General features: G+C 39.4%; 3 protein-coding genes across 7 annotated transcripts; all 3 read right to left on the minus strand.

Annotated features, from left to right (window-relative positions):
* Nucleotides 1–95: 95 nt before the first annotated feature.
* Nucleotides 96–13,144, minus strand: DopEcR (G-protein coupled receptor DopEcR). The gene is made up of 5 exons (XM_017252193.3): nt 12,940–13,144; nt 12,102–12,273; nt 2,842–4,218; nt 2,009–2,267; nt 96–1,942 (listed from the first exon to the last, which is right to left on the minus strand). The coding sequence occupies exons 3-5, from the start codon at nt 2,972–2,974 to the stop codon at nt 1,366–1,368; spliced, it is 969 nt and encodes a 322-aa protein (XP_017107682.1). The 5' UTR covers nt 2,975–4,218; nt 12,102–12,273; nt 12,940–13,144; the 3' UTR covers nt 96–1,365.
* A 969-nt stretch (nt 13,145–14,113) lies between these two features.
* On the minus strand, nt 14,114–14,718 carry LOC108132613 (accessory gland protein Acp63F-like). Its single transcript, XM_070279860.1, has 3 exons — nt 14,560–14,718; nt 14,333–14,506; nt 14,114–14,275 (listed from the first exon to the last, which is right to left on the minus strand). The coding sequence occupies exons 1-3, from the start codon at nt 14,588–14,590 to the stop codon at nt 14,202–14,204; spliced, it is 279 nt and encodes a 92-aa protein (XP_070135961.1). The 5' UTR covers nt 14,591–14,718; the 3' UTR covers nt 14,114–14,201.
* A 444-nt stretch (nt 14,719–15,162) lies between these two features.
* Nucleotides 15,163–17,933, minus strand: LOC108132580 (accessory gland protein Acp63F). Of its 5 annotated transcripts, none has more exons than XM_017252018.3 (9): nt 17,709–17,933; nt 17,512–17,649; nt 16,983–17,447; nt 16,772–16,927; nt 16,294–16,714; nt 16,079–16,240; nt 15,563–16,022; nt 15,348–15,509; nt 15,163–15,292 (listed from the first exon to the last, which is right to left on the minus strand). In XM_017252018.3, the coding sequence occupies exons 1-3, from the start codon at nt 17,801–17,803 to the stop codon at nt 17,222–17,224; spliced, it is 459 nt and encodes a 152-aa protein (XP_017107507.3). In that variant the 5' UTR covers nt 17,804–17,933; the 3' UTR covers nt 15,163–15,292; nt 15,348–15,509; nt 15,563–16,022; nt 16,079–16,240; nt 16,294–16,714; nt 16,772–16,927; nt 16,983–17,221. The 5 variants fall into 5 exon arrangements, with proteins under 5 accessions (XP_017107507.3, XP_070135960.1, XP_043067960.2 ...); XM_070279859.1 differs by having other exon boundaries at nt 15,348–15,446; nt 16,772–16,930; XM_043212025.2 differs by having other exon boundaries at nt 16,772–16,930.
* Between the last annotated feature and the right edge of the window lie 2,596 nt (nt 17,934–20,529).

Raw genomic sequence — 20,529 nt, forward strand, 5'->3', positions numbered from 1 at the left:
TTCTATCTGCTTACACGGCTCTAACAATTTCTTACACTTAAAAATCGATAACACTTGCTTTGGTGTTTAAATTAATTTAAAACTAAATGTACAAAAGATCGTCAATGAAATGTACAACAACAAAATATACACAATGTTTCGTCTGTTCGCATTTGGCATGTTTGCGGATAATACATCTGTCATGACATCAACAATATATAACAACAAACACACGAATCGGCCCCTGGATGCCCCGCTGGCCGGGCCTGGGAAACTGAATTTAACCCACTAAGGGAACTAGGCAAAATTGCAACAGTCTGTTGGGCACCCGGCCAGGTCGGAGTCTTCAGGGGCGGCCAAATGAAACGCCATTCATCCGCCGATTTAGCCACGATTGAAACTATACACTAGCCTAAGTGATCTCACTTTCTTCCCGCCATCGGGTTACTTGGTATTCATTACATTATTCAGTTACTGCTAAGAACTACTGGAAATGTTTGGTTTTAGGGTTTGATTTTGCAGAGTTATACAAGTTTAATATACTCGAACTTTTGGGACTAGATCTCTTCGTTATGAAGATTCGATCCGACTTCCCCATCAAGTTTGGCAAACTGTTTTTTAATCGACTCTACACAATTCTTGTAAAATTCTAAATGCTACTTAATATGGACTTTGAAAAAGGTATATACTTAAGTATTATTTAGATAATTATCCTGCTATCAAGATTTCGAGTTACTTAGCCGAGTAGCTTATGATTTCTGCCTAGCAAGTTTGAACTGTTAACCGGAAACGGAAATGCAGCTGAAGGCTGCGGTATTTGCTGTAGTTCTGGTTGTGAATTGTCTAGAATTGTCGCTGCTAAACTATATGGCTAGATTTAAGTACAAGTATATATGTGATAAGCTCATAAATACACAATAATAATCAATCGTCAATCAATTCAATTCAATACAATTCAATCAATCATAATTGGATACGCTAAAAACTCTTAGCTTAGCTTACGGTCTTAGATTCTAGAAATATGAATATGTCTTTCAACTTGTCTGTGTGGCTGTGTTGTTGCTGTAATACGCTGTATGTTGCTGTATGTTGCTGTATGGTGGTTGGGTGGTTGTATACGTATTTGTGGTGGTGCTTTCATTGGCATGCCGCGTAGTGCCAAACGGGCCGTAAATATGCAACTATATGGCAACAGGCAAGTAAGTGTTTAGTTAAGAGAGAGAGAGTTCAAGAGATGGCTCAATGCGATTACAACCAATTTTTACTTGCAGGATTTTTTTAATTAATTGGATTTTTGGATAGAGGATTTCGGTTTTCGGTTTTAGCGGTTGGAGGATACGGATAGGATATATATTTTTAAGGGAGAGTGAAAATCTAAATCTAACTCTAGTCATCTGGGTCCAACCCGATTAGCTCTGCTTGCAAACGGCCCTTAGTCTTACAGCAAATTGTTAAGCAAAATACTCTCAAAGCGATACGGAATTGCGGCGACATACTGGTCATGATTAGAATTTTCCAAAACGAATTCAATATGCCGATCCAGACGACGGCGAAATTGATAAGAGTACTTTGTATAACGTCGCCCGTGACCACCTCATACAGACGCAACGAGATCCATGGCAGCCAGGACACCCAGAATGCAAAGACTAATGCGAATGACATCATATGACTAGGGTTCGATAAATTTTCAGCCAGAGCAGTTGCATATTCTTTATCGTGTATTGGCTCGCCGGACCTAATCTTACGCATCATAACAAAGATGTAGCCGTAGTTGTGTACGATCGAAATGAGGCTGGGACCTAACACTAAAATCGCCAAAGTGGCGCTATAAGCCGCCATGTTCCCCCAGTCTAGCATGCAGATGTGGGTTAGATTGTTCTCGATCGGCTTCGAGTATCCCAGGATGGGAGGGCAGCACAGCAGGGCGGCGGATATCCAGGTGAACACCATCCAGCATTGGCAGCTAAATAAATTACACGGAAGTGGCATAAGTTTCACCTCAAATGGTATATAAGTATATTAGGCTTACCGTGTCTTTGTCTGCACTGTTTCATAGCGCAGTGGCTTCCTCACTGCCAGATACCGATCCACCGATATCCACATGAAGGTGTACACGGACACCGCCCACAGTGTCACCTCCAGATATCCCGTAAAGCGGCACACTATGTCGCCGTACATCCATTCTCCGGTGAGGGCGGGGTACACGGAGAAGGGCACAACCAGCAGGCCGCACAGAAGATCGGCTATGGCCAGGGATAGTAGGTAATAGTTTATCACCTCTGTGGGACCTGTGGAAGAGGAAATATTAATCTATTTCTAATCCGGATTAAAAAGGCATAGCTCTAGTGGGGTTCTGTGTTAATAATTGGTTTCATTTGTCATGCACAGTTATTTCTATATATTTCAAAATTTTGAAATTTAAAATGTATGTTCTATTATTTTTATTTAAAAAAATCAATACGAGTTTTTGAAAATATTTTTTATGGTTTGGAAATAAGTATAGAGTATTTATATAAAACGAAAAGTCTTCATATTAAATATGTCATGTTTACTTTAGGATAAAAAAATCTGAAATGGGGTATAATTTTAAAATATATGATATAGATTTCTAAGATCATCCCCTAACCTAAATCGAAAATAAAAGATTAAGTATACATAACATGCCTTTAATAAGGTATTTCAGGGATTTCTACCACTAATATAAAAATATTATTATGCCCTTTTTTAAGGCAAAATATTTAAGATTTTAAAATATATCATGATATGTATATATTTATAAGTATAAATATGAATCAAACCTAAACGCCTGCAAGAAGAACCTTTAAACCGTAGAAACCATTCTCTTCGAAATAATCTACGTACCCTTGAAGTTGGCATATGTGGCGATGATGAGGAGATTGGACAGGACTATGGCCACGCCCAGTATGGAGATGAGCACCGCCTTGGTGAGGGCCTCCAGCTTGGAATTATCCTGTAGGTAGCTCATTTCCTGCATTTTTGCGGCCCGCAGCAGGTGAAAGTGGCGCTCCTGGGCAAGTGCTTGCTATTGTCCTTCTCCGACTTGTGACGCGGCGGATCCCTGTCGTCCTTTCCTCCTTTTTCACGGCTCCTTCGCGGGCTGATTGTTATGCAAAGGCCAGTGGACGTGGACGTGACCGTACTTCACTTCCGGTCATGGCGGCCGCCCATGCAATAGTCCTGTGTCGGTGTGTGTGTGTGTGCCTGGTGTGTCGGTGTGTTGTAGTGTGTCTCTGCGTGCTAGTGTGGGTTTTTTCCAGGTGTGTGTGAGTGGCGTCCTTTATTGTGCAACGACGCTTGCACACGCGAAGGTCGTCGGAGTCCTTGGCGCTGCTTTCACTTTTTTATTCTGCTTGTATTTTTTGTGTTCTCCTTTCTATTTCTCCTGCTGGCGCCAAATTTGTATAAATTTTGTGCTGCCTACTTGCTGGCGCTGAGCCAAGGGTTTTTGGCGACGCCGTGAGGGCGACTTGATTGTATAAACACACTCCTGCAGCCGTGGTTAAGGTTAAGGATAACGTTCGGTGTGCCGCGGCCTAGCGTATGTAGTAGGTTTGAAGCTCGTTTTTAAAATTTGGATTAAAATCTTTAGGTTTAAAATCTACTAATTGCGTACAATTGGTTTCAAGTTAGAGGATCGTTAACCGTGTTTTCTTCTCGATTTTAATTAATTTCACAACGCTAATGAATTGTTTATCGAACGATTACAAGTTATTTGCTCTGTATATATATTTTAAGTATTAATAATTTTCTATTAGTTTAAATATGGATTTAAAAATGTACACATTTCAAACTCTCAAATGGAAGAATAATGATTATTATTATTTAATATTTAATAATTACGCGATTTCTAGATATCTTTTCTTTATAGTTTGGGGCTGTTCTTGTTGGGGTTTATGGTTTTTAAGTTCTGACTATAATTAAAGCACAGCACAAATTGTTTTGTTGTTTTGTAAGGCTTCTGTTGTGCTACATTTAAGTATTTTTAAAATATTTCGTTTAGAGTTCTCTGTAGTATTTCAGTTTTGTCGGTTGGTGTCTTTTGTTTGGTTTTGTTTGTGGTTCGCTGCTTGGTGTTTGTGATTATCCTTTTGCTTGTAAATTCTAGCTGTTCTAGCTGCTGCAGCAGGTCTTCGTCCTTTCCATGCCCATATCCATTCCCACGCTCCTGTTTCCACAGCTGCTGTTGTCCTGCCGTCAGTTTAAGCTAATTGTGCGCATCTGCAAGGACAAAGGGAACAATTGAATGCCTTCTGCGCTCTATAAATAGTTTACACAATTTTCCATCTTGAGCCAATCAATAAATTATCCCACATACGGCAGCTGGCGGAAAAAGCCTTTTAGCTGCACAAACGCTTTACATAAGCGTGCTTATCCTGGGCCCGTCACTTGCCTGCCTGCCTGCCCACCCCACTCTACCCCACTTACCCACATTTCCCGCCTGCAATGACCCACTTTGCCGTGCCACTTGACACAGTTTGAGAGCCATAGCTGTCACTTTCTGCTGCTCAAACTGCGCTCGCCTCTCGAGAGCCTGGAACTGTTAAAAATCTCAAGGGTCCCCGTCTCCTCTTCCATTTGGGCGCTATTTATGGACCAGCACCATCGATCACGCCCACTCAGGGCTGTATTAATAGGACTAGTACTAAGAACGGGGTGCCCGTTTGGCTTTTTGATTAAAGATTTAATAAATATTTGAAGTACTGCAGCGGTTATACCTTAATATTAGGACATTTTGGATTAAAAACTCAGACTAATATTAGTTATTCTCATTGTTTTTCAAAGATTTCATTTAATATTATTTTAGTTTTTTTTTTTAAATTCCTGTCGCAACAAAAAGGACCCTTTTCAGCCACCCCTAATGGGAACCTCTTACTCACTGTAGCATCCACATCCATCAGCATCACTTACTACGTCATCGTGCCATTTTCCACGCAGACACAAACACAAATACAAACACCATTATCAAACGCCATTAGACGGCAGCGGGGGTCGGCTCCTCTACACACTAAAACCGGGTGGCATCGGTGGGCGGGGTAACAAGTTTGTCATTTGCGCCATCTTCCCCGCCAGAATACGCTCGACTTGGTAATTTAATTAACGATAACTGGGTAACGCTTCGGGCCAGACAGTCACTCACTGGCCAGGTGATAAATATCAATGTATTGCATTAGTCTCTCTCACTAGCCACTAGCCACCTGAGTGCGAAACCCTTTCACCCAACCAGGCTCCATCACCTGATTGTCAATCATTACGTAAGCCACTGCAGCTGATGATGGTCGGCGAGGAACATCGTTTGTGCAAATGACTTCCCGCCTACAACGACCAATTCAAATCAACTCGAGTACCGTTGTCCGGGCTGCAATTACCGCAAATAACTGTTATTGCTGCCAACTTAGCCGGAGCCCGAGCTGCTTGCCAGAGCCGTCGAATCGGGTCCGCATAATAAGTGGCCCGGATATGAGAAATGGGTTCAGTGAACCCCCTTTTCTCGGGCTCTCTCTCTCTCTTCGAAAGGATAATCAATAAGCGCGGTCCTGTGATTAATTATGTAAATATTTTCATTGTTTTTCGTTTTTGGGGAAGCGAGGAGAGGAGCTCTGCTAACAAGCTGATGAGATTTTGATTGCCACTGGGACGCCAGGCGGCTCATTATGGCGGGATTTAAAAAAAGCATGGCATGGTACCGGTCTGCTGGTTAAAGTTGGCCGGAAAGGGGTTCATATTTAAGTAACTCTTAAGTTTCAGTTTAAAATATTTTTTAGTTACATCATTTATTTTATATTTAATCAATAGTTTTAGAAGGCAATAGAATTTAATTGTATACCAACCAACTACAAGACAGTCTAAACTGTTAGTTGCTTTTAAATCTTAAAGTTCCTCTAAAAGTTGTTAGTTTTAAACTTTTTTTTGGCCTATTTCTCGCTTTGTAGATCTTTCATTCTACGAGACCATAAAATATGTAATCCTAACATGTTCATCCCAACTTGGAAAAGAAAAAGAAGCTCCCACCGCCAGAGAAAGGCAATAAAATAGGAAAACCCAGCGAACATGTCACAGGGTCTCCCACTGAATATGGCCGTAAACTCGTATTTAAATGCCAGGTAGGTGGCCGGGTGGCAAGTGCAGTGGTTGGGGCACAAGAAAAGCTTTCGGGGCGCTATAAATAAACTTTTGGCTGGGTACGAGTTTAAAACAAATTGCGAAACACCGCAACAAAGGCCAAGGCGAGCTGCAGGCTGAGTAGCACCGAGAAGGATACTCATTTGATGACGTTGGCTGTTGGCAGGACAAGGCGGCAGGGGCGATGGAGGAGCAGCAAGGCTGCTGCGGGTGGGTGCCACGTCATCGTCATCGTCGCCTTCGTCCACGTGGCGGCGTCTTTACATAAGCATGACCTCACCTTGGCTGGTATTTTATGTTTGCCAGCCATTCTATTTGTCTTGTTTACGTTTGCCACCTGCTTGTGCATCTCGGAGGGCGAATGCATAATTTATGCTTACGCATGTCAAATGTCGCATATGGCTAAAATCTGTGGGCCCTGCAGGCGCTTTTTCAGGGGCCTGGGGGATCCTGGGACCTGGAGACTTGGCAGCTCCTGTCACTCGTTGGCTTAAGGACTTTGCAGTGTGCCTGCCCTGCAGCCTGTTGCTTGCAAACTTTTGGCCGCAAACTTTTGTCAACCCAAATGCCAAAAAAATGCCTGCAGGAAAATGCAATTAAAGGGGGAAACTTTCTCTAACAAGCAACAGTTTTCCAAAAAGAACTTTTGATATTGAATTGCGGTTTTATTTATTTTTTAGCATCTATGTAAATTATGGAGATTATGTATAAATATTTATTAAATTTAATAAATGTTGGGGTCTAGAGCCCTAGCTCCTCTTTCCTTTTCAAAACCATAACCTAGACTATGATTGCAATCTCCAAACAAACTCGGCCATGTCGTAATAAGCAAGACCCTAATAATAGGTTCGCTGAAGAATGAAGGCTATAAAAAAAATACCAATTTCCCTATGAAATGTGCTGAATATTTTTTCGTCCTAAAATGAAATGCCGGCGGGGGGTGCGTGATAGGGCCAACTTAAATTCACGTGCTACCCGCTGTTATGGCCATAAACCGCATTGTGAAATGCCGTACCACATGTCGTATACGCAATGCTTTTATTTGGGCCAATTTTGCGTTGCGAGGGCGTCGAATTGGTTATGGTAAGCGGGCCAAAGGGGCGTGGACGGAGCGAAGGGCAGGGAATGAAAAAAAGTAGAGCCACCAATGGCAAACAGCGACTTGGCGACGCGCGCGTGTTTAGTTTTATTCCCCTCTGGATTTTTGTCATCGCATGGATGCTTCGCTAATTCTGATTTCCCCCTTGGAAGGAGCCGCGAAAAGTGTACGAAAGCGAATTTCGGGCGCTTGCAAGGGGTTTTCTGCAAACGCCAGCAGAATCGGCAAGGTCACAGTCATGGGACTGCCCTTCCATCGGCAACGTGACGTATGCGTAATAAATAAGACTTGCGGCACTCGACGCTCGACGGCACTAAGGACAATTGTATCGGCCCCTGATACCGGCTCGCCCCCACATACTTATAAGCCTCCCACAAATACACACTCACACTTGCACAAACACAATCAAATACCGAACAATCGATCAATAAAAAAAAGCGCCAGCAACAACACGAATTTCATTTCAATGCTGAGACTTGACATTCAGCCAAGGCAGCGCCAAAGTCGGGCAATCAATACGGCAATGCATCAATTTGTCATCCGCACTGCCACGCTGCCACTGCCACTGCCACTGCTGACGGTGGCTTCTGAGTGTGTTTGTTGTTGCCACGCTTTAAATGGTTGCAACTTGTTTATTTGTTGCTGTTATTCGCTGTCTGATTGATAAGCAAAGGGAAATAGGGATAAGGCCAATGGCAAAACGGGGGTCTTTATGAGGATATGACTCGGCGGTTTTGTGGCATACACTAAGAGAAATATTGGCTAAAAAGGTTTTAAGAGTTTTAATTATACCAGTAATAGATGATCTTAATTTACCCTAATTACCTTAGTAAGTAATAATAAAAGTAAATACCTTATGAACGGTGGAAAGGTAATTACTTCATGAGTTAATTAGAACAACTGTATGGCATGGATAAGAAGGGTACCAGGTATGATATAGTTTAAAAACTGAGTTACCTCATCAAAGATATAACCATTTTGTTTATTTTTTGATTCTAAAGAAACTAACTAAATATGACTTAGTGAAGTACTATTTTATATAAAATGTTATATCGTGTATTTTTTAAAGACGCATATTCTATTCAACTCTGTATAGTCTATTCACTATTATATTAGCTTCATATAAGCTTGAAAATATTATTAAATAGATAAAAACCTTATCTTTCTAAAATATGAACAAAATATTTTTTTTAGAATATTAAATTCCTATACCAACACCTTTTAGATTTTTCTCTCTGTACAATCAAGCATATCCGTTGCCTTGTTACTAGTATTTCATTTGCAATTTATTGGCTGAATGTGCAAACTGACGCTGAAAGAGCTGCCAAGTCTGGTCGGGATTGAGATGGCGGCCACAAGGACTGGGTGACATTTCAGCAATTTGTCCGCTGCAGCTGCACAAATGCGCACTACTTAACGATGTATCCGTGACTGAGATGTATCTGCATCTGCTGGCAATAGATACTCTTTGCGGTTAACACTACCCTTGGCGGTAGTGTGCGGAAAGGACCTGCCCCGCTCAATGGCGACAATTAGTTGGCACTAGCCCCACTGGCCACGCCCATCATAAGAATATAAATCAAGGCGGGCACTGCCCACAACTAATTAGACGATGGCCGGAACGAAAAGGAAAACAACGCAGTCCAAACAGAAAGTTGCGATTTGTGGTTGCGTGAAGGAGGTGACAGGGAAACGTTATGGACGGAAAATGGCCTGGAAATAGGGTTGGTGGGAGTGGGTGTGTCCATTTAGGCTGGTCATCGGCCATCGACCAAATGCTTGTTTTGTTTTTCTTGGCCGTTTTAGCCACAATGTTTTCGATTCATTTGGCTAAGTTCTGTTTTTCTCTACAAAAGAAAACTATTTGGGGAATATTTGATTTCTTGAAGAGTTTGAGAAAATAAATAATTTTTATAAGTAATATTTATAATAAATATACATTTTTTTTGGATTCTATAAGTCCTCTAATTTTTATTAAGTTTAGAACATAATTTTTTATAGAGTATTAATTCGTTGACTTTGATTTTCATTCAAAATATACGAACATTAAAATTTGTTTTTGTTTTTTTTTGAGACATTTAATTATAGCAACGCTTTTTGTTTGTCTCGACTTTTTGCTTGTTGTTTTTTTGTCAAAGACGCCAAAAAACATTTTATCTTTACTTTCCCAAATATCTTTTGTTAATGCCGCAAAAACGAAGCATCATTTGCGAAATTCTAAGCACGTTGTGGTCATAAATCAAAAACGATATGATTTTATGAATTTTTTTTAAAGGTTACATTATTTTTGGTTAGATTTTTAGAAAGGCAATGTTCAATTATTATTATATTATTAATTAATAAGATGTGCATATTGAAGATTTTTAGTATTTAATAGCCCTACAATATCATGCAACCTTAACCTTGAACATTCAACACAAATAATGAAATAAAAGTACTTTACCCATAAAAGTTGAAAATAAAAGTATTGTGGATTGTGGAAAAGTATTGTGGAAAAGTGGATTTTATATCCTCCCTACTGCTTAATTCACTTCTTATTCTTCTCAGTGCACTCACAACCACACTCAAACAACTGTCTTGCATGCAAATGTGTGGGCAACAAGCAGCTGCAACGTTTTGTTCTTTTTTTTGTTATCGGACTAATTGAATACGTGTCCCGAAACACAAAAGCGGCCGCCACTGAAAGAAAGGCGAAAAGAAAGGATGGAAAGGCAAGCAATTATACGTCACGGGCCATAACTGTAAGGCAGCTGGCGAGAACAGCGTCATTTGGCATGTAAATTAGACTGCGGCCACGGCCAGCCTTGGAGTATGCAATGAAATCTGCGCCACACTGCCGGACATGGGCTGAATGTTGCATGTTGCTCGTCCGCCCGAGTGGATTGGCCGTTCGGTCATGTGTGAAAAATGGCAACTGTGTCAGCGCCCACACGCCGGCGTCAATTGCATTATTCAGAGGCAGGGCAGAAAGAACAAAAGCCACTAGAAGCCGCTAGGCTAAGAAAGGGTGGCGTTCCAAGAGGGACCCTTAATTATGCAAAGGGCCAAGAGCCCGGACGGCAACGACCTTGAAGTTGCCAATTGCAGCGAGCGTAATTAAAGCCGAGCGCCGTGGAACGCAACTGTTTAGACCAGGTTTTCTTTTTCACAGTGGTAAGTTGTTGATAAAAAGTATTGGATTTATATTTCAATAGAATTTTAAGAAAGTAAACCTCTTAATTTAGGAATTATGGTATAAAAACCAAGAAATGTGAATACTTTTTTAAACAGAACTGATATTAAATTGAAAAATAATTTGTAAGCATTTTTCTAAGGAGTTATCCTATTCTATAACAATAATATTCCTTATAATAGTACTAGTAATAGTATAATTAAGTCGCCATAGGGCGTCGTACACCTACCATTTTGGTAGCCCTTTGGGACAACGTGTGAAATTTCCCATTGTGTGATCGATAAAATGGCCATGTGCAAGGGATAGGTCTTTTGGGGTGTTGTCGTGTCCTTGAAGGCAAATTTACGACAAAATAAACAACTTGGCGTCCATGCCTGAGCCCGGTCCTGGCCGATAAGGATAAGACCGGGGATACGCGTTCGTCGCTTGGCGCGCAATTTTATGACACATGGCAGAAGTTATCGATGCCAGCCAAAAGACAAATTGCCTATAAAATGGCCAAGTCAATAAACGAGGCAAAAACAAAATAAACAGAAAAAGCAAAAAAACAAAAAAAAAGGAGAAAAGCGTGTAACGTGTGACCGAGATACGAGCACATAATCATGGCTGATGTATGCATGTGTGCAGGCAGGCGACACCACATATCCTGCAAATCCTGTATGCTACACATAAATTGAAATTTTCGCAAACGAAATTTGCGTGGAAAATGATGCGCTGAGCTCGAGCTTTTCAGTATTTGCGCAAAGTCTTTGGCTTTGGCTAATCCCCCGAGGCTGCTGGCGTTCTTTGCATTGAGCTTTTCAAACCAAATTCGTTGATTTTTTTTCTCGACTTTTGCCTATTTTCGTATCTCTACATCAGCAGAGAATAGAGGAGAAGAGAAGAGCAGCTCGACATTTCCGTTTAGTGAAGAGTGGCGAAAAGTGCACAGAAAGAAATACAGATGCGAAATATAAGGACTAAGTCTAATTAGGTAGGTGTGGTATGGAATTAAATATATTTTAAAATATTAATGAAATATTTATAAAATGTTTCTAGTATTTTATAGATATTTTTCATATTTAATATTATAACTACATATATAACTATATAGCAACTTAGTTTAATAAACTTAGTAAACTTATTTTTACGGTTACTAAGTTTCGTTTTACTAAAGTAAACTAAGTGCTTGAACATTAATATTTATTAGGTTTTTGGAAATATTTATCAAATCTTTCATAGCAATAATTTAAATGATTTTAATATTATATAATAATTTTAAACCTGTATAATGTATACCTGTATACCATTTTAGCATCTTTATTCAGCCCTGAGTTCCATTTTTACCACCCTATTAGTCCTGAATACCTTAATTAGGTTTTTAATAGTTCTTATTTACAGATAAGTTCAATTATTTTAGAATAAAATAAGACTCATTAAAGGTTTTATTTACATTTTGACTTAAAACCAAAGATTATCAAATTTATGTTTATATTTCAATTAAAACTCTAAAAACCCTTACTTTTAATCCATCTTTAACCCAACTCCCTTTACCAACTCAGTTTTCTTTCAGTGCCCCATCTGACTTTCCCTTTAAGCTGTATTTCTTGTGTTTCGCTCTTTTTGGGGTTGTTTATGTTTTGATTTGCTCTTCGCCATATTTTTTTCATGTTGAGGTAGGATGCGTCTGGAACAAAGCTCGATTGATGCTCCATATTAAAGTGAACTCACCTTAGAGGGGACATCCTTGTTTCGGGGCAGGTGCCGTGACATTGCTCGGATTTCCAGTTGATCTTTAAATTATTTAGTACCTTTAGCGTTTGTATATTTAAGAATATATTTGTTTTTGCATTTTATCATGAACACTTTGTCTTTATCACTTTGTTTGCTTGTCCTTCCTCGGCTGCAACAGGCAAGAGGTTCAAAATATCTAGATAAATGGGGGTTCGACTGGGCTCAGATACATATCCAACCAAAAGCAAGCCGCCCCGACTGTCTTCACTATTTGTGGCTAATAAATCGATCAAATAATATTTTAATGCATGCATCTATGGTAAATTACTAATGGTAAATTATTCTTGACTTTGATAAGATAATTTTGAAGGGGAATTAGGCGACTTTGAGGCCTTTTTTATGATTTAGAGCCAGTTTGTTTTTAACTTTTGTGGCTAAACAATTTTCATGGCTTTCCACAAACACACGCGCTCACCGACACTGAGCTGACGATTTTCCAATGTTTTCATTGGCCTGACGAAAAAATTTTCGGGACACATGCAACTTTTATTTCTCGGTTTACTTGTTGGCTTTTCCGTGGCTGCTGCTGCTTCTGCTGCTGCTTCAGCCTTCAACACACATACATCGGCAGGCGCACTCACACAGATACACAACAGGCAGCAGGACACTCTCACTCACAGACATGTGCGCAGGTGTGTGCCTTGATTTTTCAATTAGTGTCTAGCCCCATAATATGCACGGTTTAATTGCAGGCACTCTTCTATGTATCTGAGTTGGCCAATGTCTCAGAATTGTTTCTTTTCGGCCCAAAATGAAACAAAAAGGTTAAACAAACTTTTTTCCTTGGCCAGCGGAAAATTGTGTTTGCTGGCCGCGTGTGTTTCTCAATGTATGGGTGTGTTTGAATGGGATGCGGGTGTGTGTCTGTGTTTGTGTGGGTGTGTTTCCACCGTTTCCAACAACAACAACCACTGAACGCGCTGCTGCCGCTGAATCTATCAAACTTTTCGTTGCGTGCGTAGGTGCGACGCGCTCGCTGTCTAACTGGCAACAGTGGAACGCCCCGAGAACTTGGCCAAGAAAAACTCGACCACTTTCAGCTGGAAGGGCTAAGAGAGATGCCTAAGAGCTGGAAAGTCTGTTTCCGCCAAGAGAGGCGCTTTCTGCAACCAAACGCAGCCCATCGAGCCGTGGTCGCCCCTAGGAATTGGCCAAGAGAAAGGCGCCCGCCATCAGCTGGAAGTGCTAAGAGAGGCGGCTAAGAGCTGGAAAGGCTGTTTCCGCCAAGAGAGCAGGAGCTTTCGCCTACTTTCATGCTAAGCTTTCCAACCAGCTGAAAGCTTCCTAACGCACATGGCGTTTGTTTATAATCGCGGCAGGTAAAAATAGCACTGCATATTTTTAGGCGCCGCCATGAGTGGCTATCCGCGCACTGCGCATGTACCGCAGTCGCTCTTACCTATTTCTAATATTTAAGTAAAACGAATTATTTTATGTTTTTGGAATGCCATTTAATTTGAAAAATACCATTTAGTTGGACAGTTCGTAAGCTAGTCCTTTGTCAGTTTAGCAAGACAAGAGAAATATACAAAGAACTAGTTTTAGAACACGAACAGCAGGACAACAGGTCGTATACGCAATCTCAGCGGCAAAGCCATTTGTTTAAAACTTAATTTCTTATATCTATTATCTTTTCTATTTATTTATTACAAAACCATAATTTTGGAAGACCAAAATAAAGGCACATCCTTTACTATTTTTAAAAATTCTGCAGTTCTAAATTCTGAATTCTAAAAAGAATTCAGTATTTTAAGTTAAATATAATTAGTTCCCGGAGGCGTTTCGGCTTACCTGATACGGACGGCTTATTAGTTTTATTATCATTACAAGTTCATCCGTATTAAGGTATTCGAGTAAAAGCAGTACTTCTAAAACCGAAACCGAAATATATTTTTAACTGCGGAATCTCATAAAATATGCTTATGTTGATATTTTATTTCTTAAATCAGTTTTATATACTTTATAAAAAACTTAAAGTTTTATTTATTTTTAGTTCAGGTTAATTAAAATAAAGTGCAATATATTTCATTAGGCATATTAAGCTTTTATCATTTTTGGGCACGGTGGTTTGTCGCCTTTGGGACACATTCCACGCATAACTTTTATAAAGTCTGTCAAAAAATTTCGTTTTGAGAGATTTAATGTTTGTAATTGAACTTAAAAAATACCTTGGACTCCGAGTTCCTTTTTCCTACATGACTCGTATTTGATGGCCATTGTATTCGTATTTGATTTGTTAATGCCATTGCTGTTACATTTGTGGGAAAAGCCGCAGTGGGGATCCCGAACCAGAGGAATCATTCCTTTGCACCTAGCTCCCCTGAGAGTGGGTACGTAAAGAGCTATGATGCTTGGAGATGTCAGTTTAGTCTTTGAATTAGCTTTATAAACTCACCAATCATTAATATGATGCCAAGAATCCACATGGCGTTACTCGAATACTTCGGAATTGCTGTGAAATGTGAGCTTTTAGTTTATAGCGTATAAGACAAAATTTGGTGTGAAATTTAAATAGGTTTCGCTTAATAAAATTAAGGCAATAAATCTAATCTTCCGATAAACCTTAGTAAGAAAAAAAAATCCTCCCCAAAGCATGCATTAAGGTTTTCTGCATAAGGTATTATATTTTAATGTTAGTTTTATTTATTTATTCTCAACAAGAGTTCCCAAAGACCAATAAGGTTACCAATATTTGATTTTTTTTAAATATTTAAAACAGAAAAATTTTGTATGGTTATATTTATACCCTTGCAGAGGGTATTATAATTTTGGTCATAAGTGTACAACGCAAGTGAAGAAGACATCTCTGACCGCATAAAGTACATATATTTTTCATCAGGATCACCTCCTAAGACGATATGCTCATGTCCGTCTTTCTGTTTCTAAGCAAACGTCGTTTACTTTGTTACATTTTGCTGATCCGATCATAACTGCAAGGCTATATAAACTTCGCCACCGCCCGCAGTTAGCTTTCCTTGATAAGTTTAATACACTTCAATGAGCAAATTCGTAATCCATTTTATTAAAGCATAATTTTAACATTAATTACATAATATTACATGTTTGTCACGGGGGGCACGGGGGCTTGTCGCCTTTGGGGCACGATCCACGTGTTATCTTTATAAAGTCTGTAAATAGATTAAATTTTTGGTATTTGTAAACTTTGAAGTCGAACTTGTTAACCTCGGAGTCCAAGTTCCTTTCGCACGCATGACTCGCGCTTGACGTCCCACTTATTAATGCCTCTATAGTTACATTTGTTTCCGATGCCGCAGTGGGGATCTAGAAGTCGTGGAATCGGCATATTACATTTAGTTTTCAACCTGACTCCAGATATGGAAATGGCTATGATGCTGGGAGATATGAGTATAGTCCTCAATTTATCTTTTTTAACTCACCAATAAGGAATAGAATGCCAAGAGTCCACATGGCACTATTGGTTGGCGAATGGTTTGTTTTTCTGTGCAATGTCTGTTTTTAGTTTTTAGCGTAAAAATTGCTGTGAAATTTAAATTGGTTTCGATTAATAATGTTAAAAAAATAAATCTATTTTTCTGGTAAATCCAATAAGGAAAAAAGTTTATTAGTATGGCTTAAGCTTTTAAAGGGTGTTTTAGTTATACTTATGATTTCCTAACGAGAGCTTTCAAAGAAACGATTGGGTTTTCAATACTTATTTTTTAAACTCAATACCAATTTTATTTATTTTAAAATGGGGGCATTATAAAAGAAAAATTTCAATAAAATGCTTGGTTTGTTTAAAAATAAATTTTATCCATTGCGTATGAGCTTATCACCCAGACGGGCACGGTGGTTTATCGCCTTTGGGACACATTCCGCGTATAACCTTTATAAAGTCTGTCGATAAATTAACCTTTAGGGGCTTGAAAAATTTGAAATCAAACTTATCTAACCTGGGAGTTCTTGTTCCTTTCGCCTGCATGATTCGAATTCGATCACCCACTTGTTGAAGCCGTTGAAGTGACATTTGTTACCCAGGCCGCAGTGGGGATCCCGAACGCTTGGAACCGCCTTTTTACACGCAGATTGCAGTCTGCCTCCGGATATGGAGAGAGCTATGATATCAGTGGATATGGGTTTAGTCCTCAAATTAACTTCTCAAACTCACCAATTAAAAATAGAATCGCAAGTTTCCGCATGACACTGTGTGGAACTCACTGTGTGTGGAGAATGATTTCTTTTTCTGTGAAATGTAAGTTTATATCGATAATAATAAAATTTGCCGTGAAATTTAAATAAGGTGCCTTAAGTGGAATGAAGAATTCAGAATTTGTGTATAAATCTAATTGAATATTTGTTCAAACAATAAAATAAAAAACATTCAAATTATTTACGTAAATCATTAAATAACTTTTAAATTTATTTTGATTATATTTATATTACTGATCTCTTTATAAAAGCATACTTTTAAATATAATACAAAATTTGTAGTTATCTTTATCGTTTTCCTCTCGGTGGTCTTTTAGAGAGTCTTGGGCAAGGGGGTTTGTCGCCCTTGGGGCACAATCCGCGTACTACCTTTAAAAATTCTGTCAACAAATTAAACATTGAGGTCATTTATTTTGACCGAGTTGGATTTATCAAACCTGGAAGTCCGAGTACCCTTCGCCTACATGCCTCGAATCCGATGGCATGTTGATTTAATCCATTAAAATGACATTTGTTTCCGAGGCCGCAGTGGGGATCTCGAATCCCAGGAATAGTTTTTTTACACATATATTGGGAGTCCGATATGGAGATAGCTCCTATGATATTAAGAAATATAATGTTGGCCCTCATTCAAGATTCTAAGCTCACCAAACATAAGTATAATTCCTAACACCCTCATTGTACTATTTAAATAGTTATTTTTCGAAAAATAAAACCTAGAAAATGTAACTATTAGCGTGACATTACTTTGAAATTTTAATATTACGCATTTAATACTCATAACATTATTTAACTCTCATGAAAACTTTATTGGTGTTGCGAAATTTTTTAGAATGTGTTCCAAAAGGTTGGTATACTCTACAGAAATTTCGCTTGCAGTCCTGAACTCAATCCTCACCAGCACTCGGCTCCGCATCATTCACGTTCAATGAGAGCTCAGCCACCTGCTGCTGATCGGCCAGGGCATGTCTCAGTGGATATAGCTGGTCCATGTGATCGATAAATGGACGGATGCCCTCCGGGTTCTTCATGTACTTTGCGACACTCAAAATGATGTGGCGATAGATTTGATGATCCCGGTAAGCTGCATTAGGACGTCGCTTTTGTGGAGGGCTGGCAAGACATTGCGAGTTTTAACCTGTATATTTTGAATTTTTCTATAAATGAATTAACTTACCGCTCCTGGGCACGCTGAATCACCCGTCGGCGTCGCACCGTCTCTGTTCTCCGACAGCGTTCACAGTAAGCAAAATATGCGCACACCAGGATGACCAGACCCGCCAGTAAATATATAAGCCAGCTCCAGCTCAGGACACTGCCCAAATGTATATTAAAAACTCTACTTTTCCACATCTCTCTAAAATACAATCTTACGCCACAAATGTTGCATTCAAATCCTTCCAGATAGGCGATACCTGATCGGGATGATGTTTCTTGACCTCGCTCCTCCAAAATGCGAAAGGATACATGGTCGGCTCTGGTCTTTGACGGATTTTGTTTCCGTGTCCGGAAGAAAATTTTGATAACAACAAATGTGTAAGTGTTTTGTGTACACCTTCCACTGATGTTTTTTTCTACCAAATTGAGTGTTAAGTTCAAGCTGTGTTTGTTAACCAGAAATTTTGTATAAAATATTTTTTACCGGCAGATGGCATAAGACTTATCTAGAAAAATTATGGACACTGCATCAGTGAGTATTTAATTATCAAAATGCTAAATTGATTCAATAGCTCATCAACAGAAGCTGCTTATCCTTAACAACCTGGAAGTTGCCGCTTAATTAGGCCCCAAGGTTGCTGATCTCCGATCGATCGGGCTCATCATTTTACTATTTCAAGTTTGCCAGCTTTCCAGTGATTTTAGCTTTGTCTACCGATTCGCAATTTGCAATGGCAAATTCGTGCGCTTCCGTCAACTCTCGTCGGGTCTCGTCTCGTCTCGGAAAAGCGTGATCATATAAATTATGGGAATGGCAAGAAAGACCTGGGGGATAGCAGGGAGCAGGCGTTGCGGGGGCTGTGGTGCTAACAGTGTCAAAAGAACATTTCAGTGAATTTGTTGGAAAAATTGCCAAACGCTTGACACATTCGCATTGAATTTATGGCCATGTCTCGGCCATGCGGCAAGCCAAATTCCTCCAAGTTGCCCCTTTGCATGACATTGCATTTTGCCCCAAATTGAGGCACAGCGCGTGCGCACGATTGCTGGTCAAGCGACCCAACCCGATTCCGAACCCGAAATACATATCCCAATTCAAATCGAGAAACCCAGATGCAAGGCATGGATAATGCCGTGTCAGACAAGGCCTGCCAAAAATTACGATTCTTGTTTTTTTGGCCAAGAATCAAACAAATGTGCTGACACACCAAAGATACCATCAAAATGACGCCAGTTTTTGTGCTTTTTGAGCTGAGATATTTTAAATTAAATTATTAAAACTATAAAAAATAACTGATTTCGTAAAATTTATCTTATAGTCTTGTATAGTTTTTATATTATTTCCATCGTAAAAGTCAAGTTTTATAGGTATTTTAAGAGCTATGTAGTTCATAAAATTGTGATATACCAAGATAGATGAAATCAAAAGTATTAAAAGTAACAGAACCCATATTTGAAATCACTCCTTCATTAAAATATAATCTACTTAGGTAGTTTTTGACTTTTGTTTATTTTAAATTTATGATTTCAATATCAATACTTCTCCGAATCGTTTCGTATTGTTGGTGGAAAAATCAATTCCATGCCTACACCCACCTGATTCATTTAGGGCTTAGATTTTTGATCAAACGACTGTCATTACCTAAACACTCAATGAAAAGACTCTGATGCAGACCAGCTGCAACCGAGATGATGATGGTAATGATGATGAAAATGATGATGACGGCGATGTCGATGGGCGACCCACACGAAATGCTAATGAATTGTTATCAGTTAATTGTCCGAGCGGGGTTCCAGGCTTTGTTATCAGCTTTTATGCTTTATTTGAAGTCGATTTGGAGTCGCGGCGTGGGTGTTCCCCACGGACCCCATGATCCCCACGGTCTCCAGCGATCCCCACTCAAGTGGCAACTAATAGCCCAATAAATTGTGATACATCGTGGCGAGGAAACCCAAGAATCGAAAATGAATACAAAAAAGATCCGATTGAACCTTTGTACAGCTAAGCGAACTGTCAATGCCTCGCACATTATTCGATTTATGACCATTCTGCCAGCCTGGGAATGTGCAACCAGTTTATGGGATTCCGAATACTGGCCAGTGGCCGCAGAATGTCGGAGGACGTTTCACAGAGCAGTAGGAAATCCCTTTGACATGTCCAATGTGCTCAGAGTCGCGTTTAGAAGACAGTGGGCAGCCTTTTCAGTGGCAAAAACCTAATAGTACATGGCAATGCACTGGGAAAAAAGGAAAAAGCTTATTCAACGGATGCTATATTCCACTTATGACTTTATACTTAAACAAAGAAGAAAACATGGAGGGAAAATATTATATATAAAAACCTTTTTCGGGAACCATGACATCTCAAAATCAGCGTAACCAATTGTCCTTAAATATTGGATATAAATTCATTTGTTTAAGGTTGCCATTTAGTGAATAAATAAAAATATTTTAATCATTAGCTAAGGAAAATATTTACTTTATTACTATTAGATTCTCTATAATTTTTCAGTTTTGGGCTAATGTATGAGAATTTATTTATGAGACCCATTTGGGGAAGGATAAAAAAATGAAATTTAGAAAATTTAGGAAAAAATTAAATGTAATTATAAAATAAATACATTAAAAATATAGCTTGTATATCCCAGGACTTCCTTAAAAAAACGATGGCTTTTTTATTGACTCATATTTTCCATTGTGTAGTTGACAGTAGCACTCTTATGATGACAACGACAGATCCAGCACCCGATATGGTCAGAAGGGCTGCAAACAAGTTCTTCGCTTTTGGATTCGGATTCGGATTCAGATTCTCCCTGCGAAAGATCAGCGAGGCGTGCACTAAAACTGGCTACCCCGGCTCCTGCTCCGGCGGCAGCGGGTAAATATTTAACTTAACAACTTGCCACCATCCGGAGAAGAAGCAACAAAAGCAGCAGCAGCAGTAGTAACACCAGGAACAACAAACACACCATAGACCATAAAAAGCATAAACCGCAAACTCCGAATAGTTTGGATAAGGTTAAGAAAAGAGAAGAGC

Source organism: Drosophila bipectinata, chromosome 3L, assembly GCF_030179905.1.
Source record: "Drosophila bipectinata strain 14024-0381.07 chromosome 3L, DbipHiC1v2, whole genome shotgun sequence".
In the NCBI taxonomy this organism is placed as follows: domain Eukaryota; kingdom Metazoa; phylum Arthropoda; class Insecta; order Diptera; family Drosophilidae; genus Drosophila; species Drosophila bipectinata.

Coding starts and splice junctions, on each gene's coding strand:
- DopEcR (XM_017252193.3), bottom strand. CDS start 2,974: ATGCAGGAAATGAGCTACCTACAGGATAATTCCAAGCTGGAGGCCCTC. Junction 2,268..2,841: donor CACATATGCCAACTTCAAGG/GTACGTAGATTA, acceptor CCTCTTCCACAG/GTCCCACAGAGGTGATAAAC. Junction 1,943..2,008: donor ACAGTGCAGACAAAGACACG/GTAAGCCTAATA, acceptor TAATTTATTTAG/CTGCCAATGCTGGATGGTGT.
- LOC108132613 (XM_070279860.1), bottom strand. CDS start 14,590: ATGTGGATTCTTGGCATCATATTAATGATTG. Junction 14,507..14,559: donor TGGCATCATATTAATGATTG/GTGAGTTTATAA, acceptor CAAGCATCATAG/CTCTTTACGTACCCACTCTC. Junction 14,276..14,332: donor AAAGGAACTCGGAGTCCAAG/GTATTTTTTAAG, acceptor ATTTTTTGACAG/ACTTTATAAAAGTTATGCGT.
- LOC108132580 (XM_017252018.3), bottom strand. CDS start 17,803: ATGTATCCTTTCGCATTTTGGAGGAGCGAGGTCAAGAAACATCATCCC. Junction 17,650..17,708: donor TTGAATGCAACATTTGTGGC/GTAAGATTGTAT, acceptor ACATTTGGGCAG/TGTCCTGAGCTGGAGCTGGC. Junction 17,448..17,511: donor ATTCAGCGTGCCCAGGAGCG/GTAAGTTAATTC, acceptor ATGTCTTGCCAG/CCCTCCACAAAAGCGACGTC.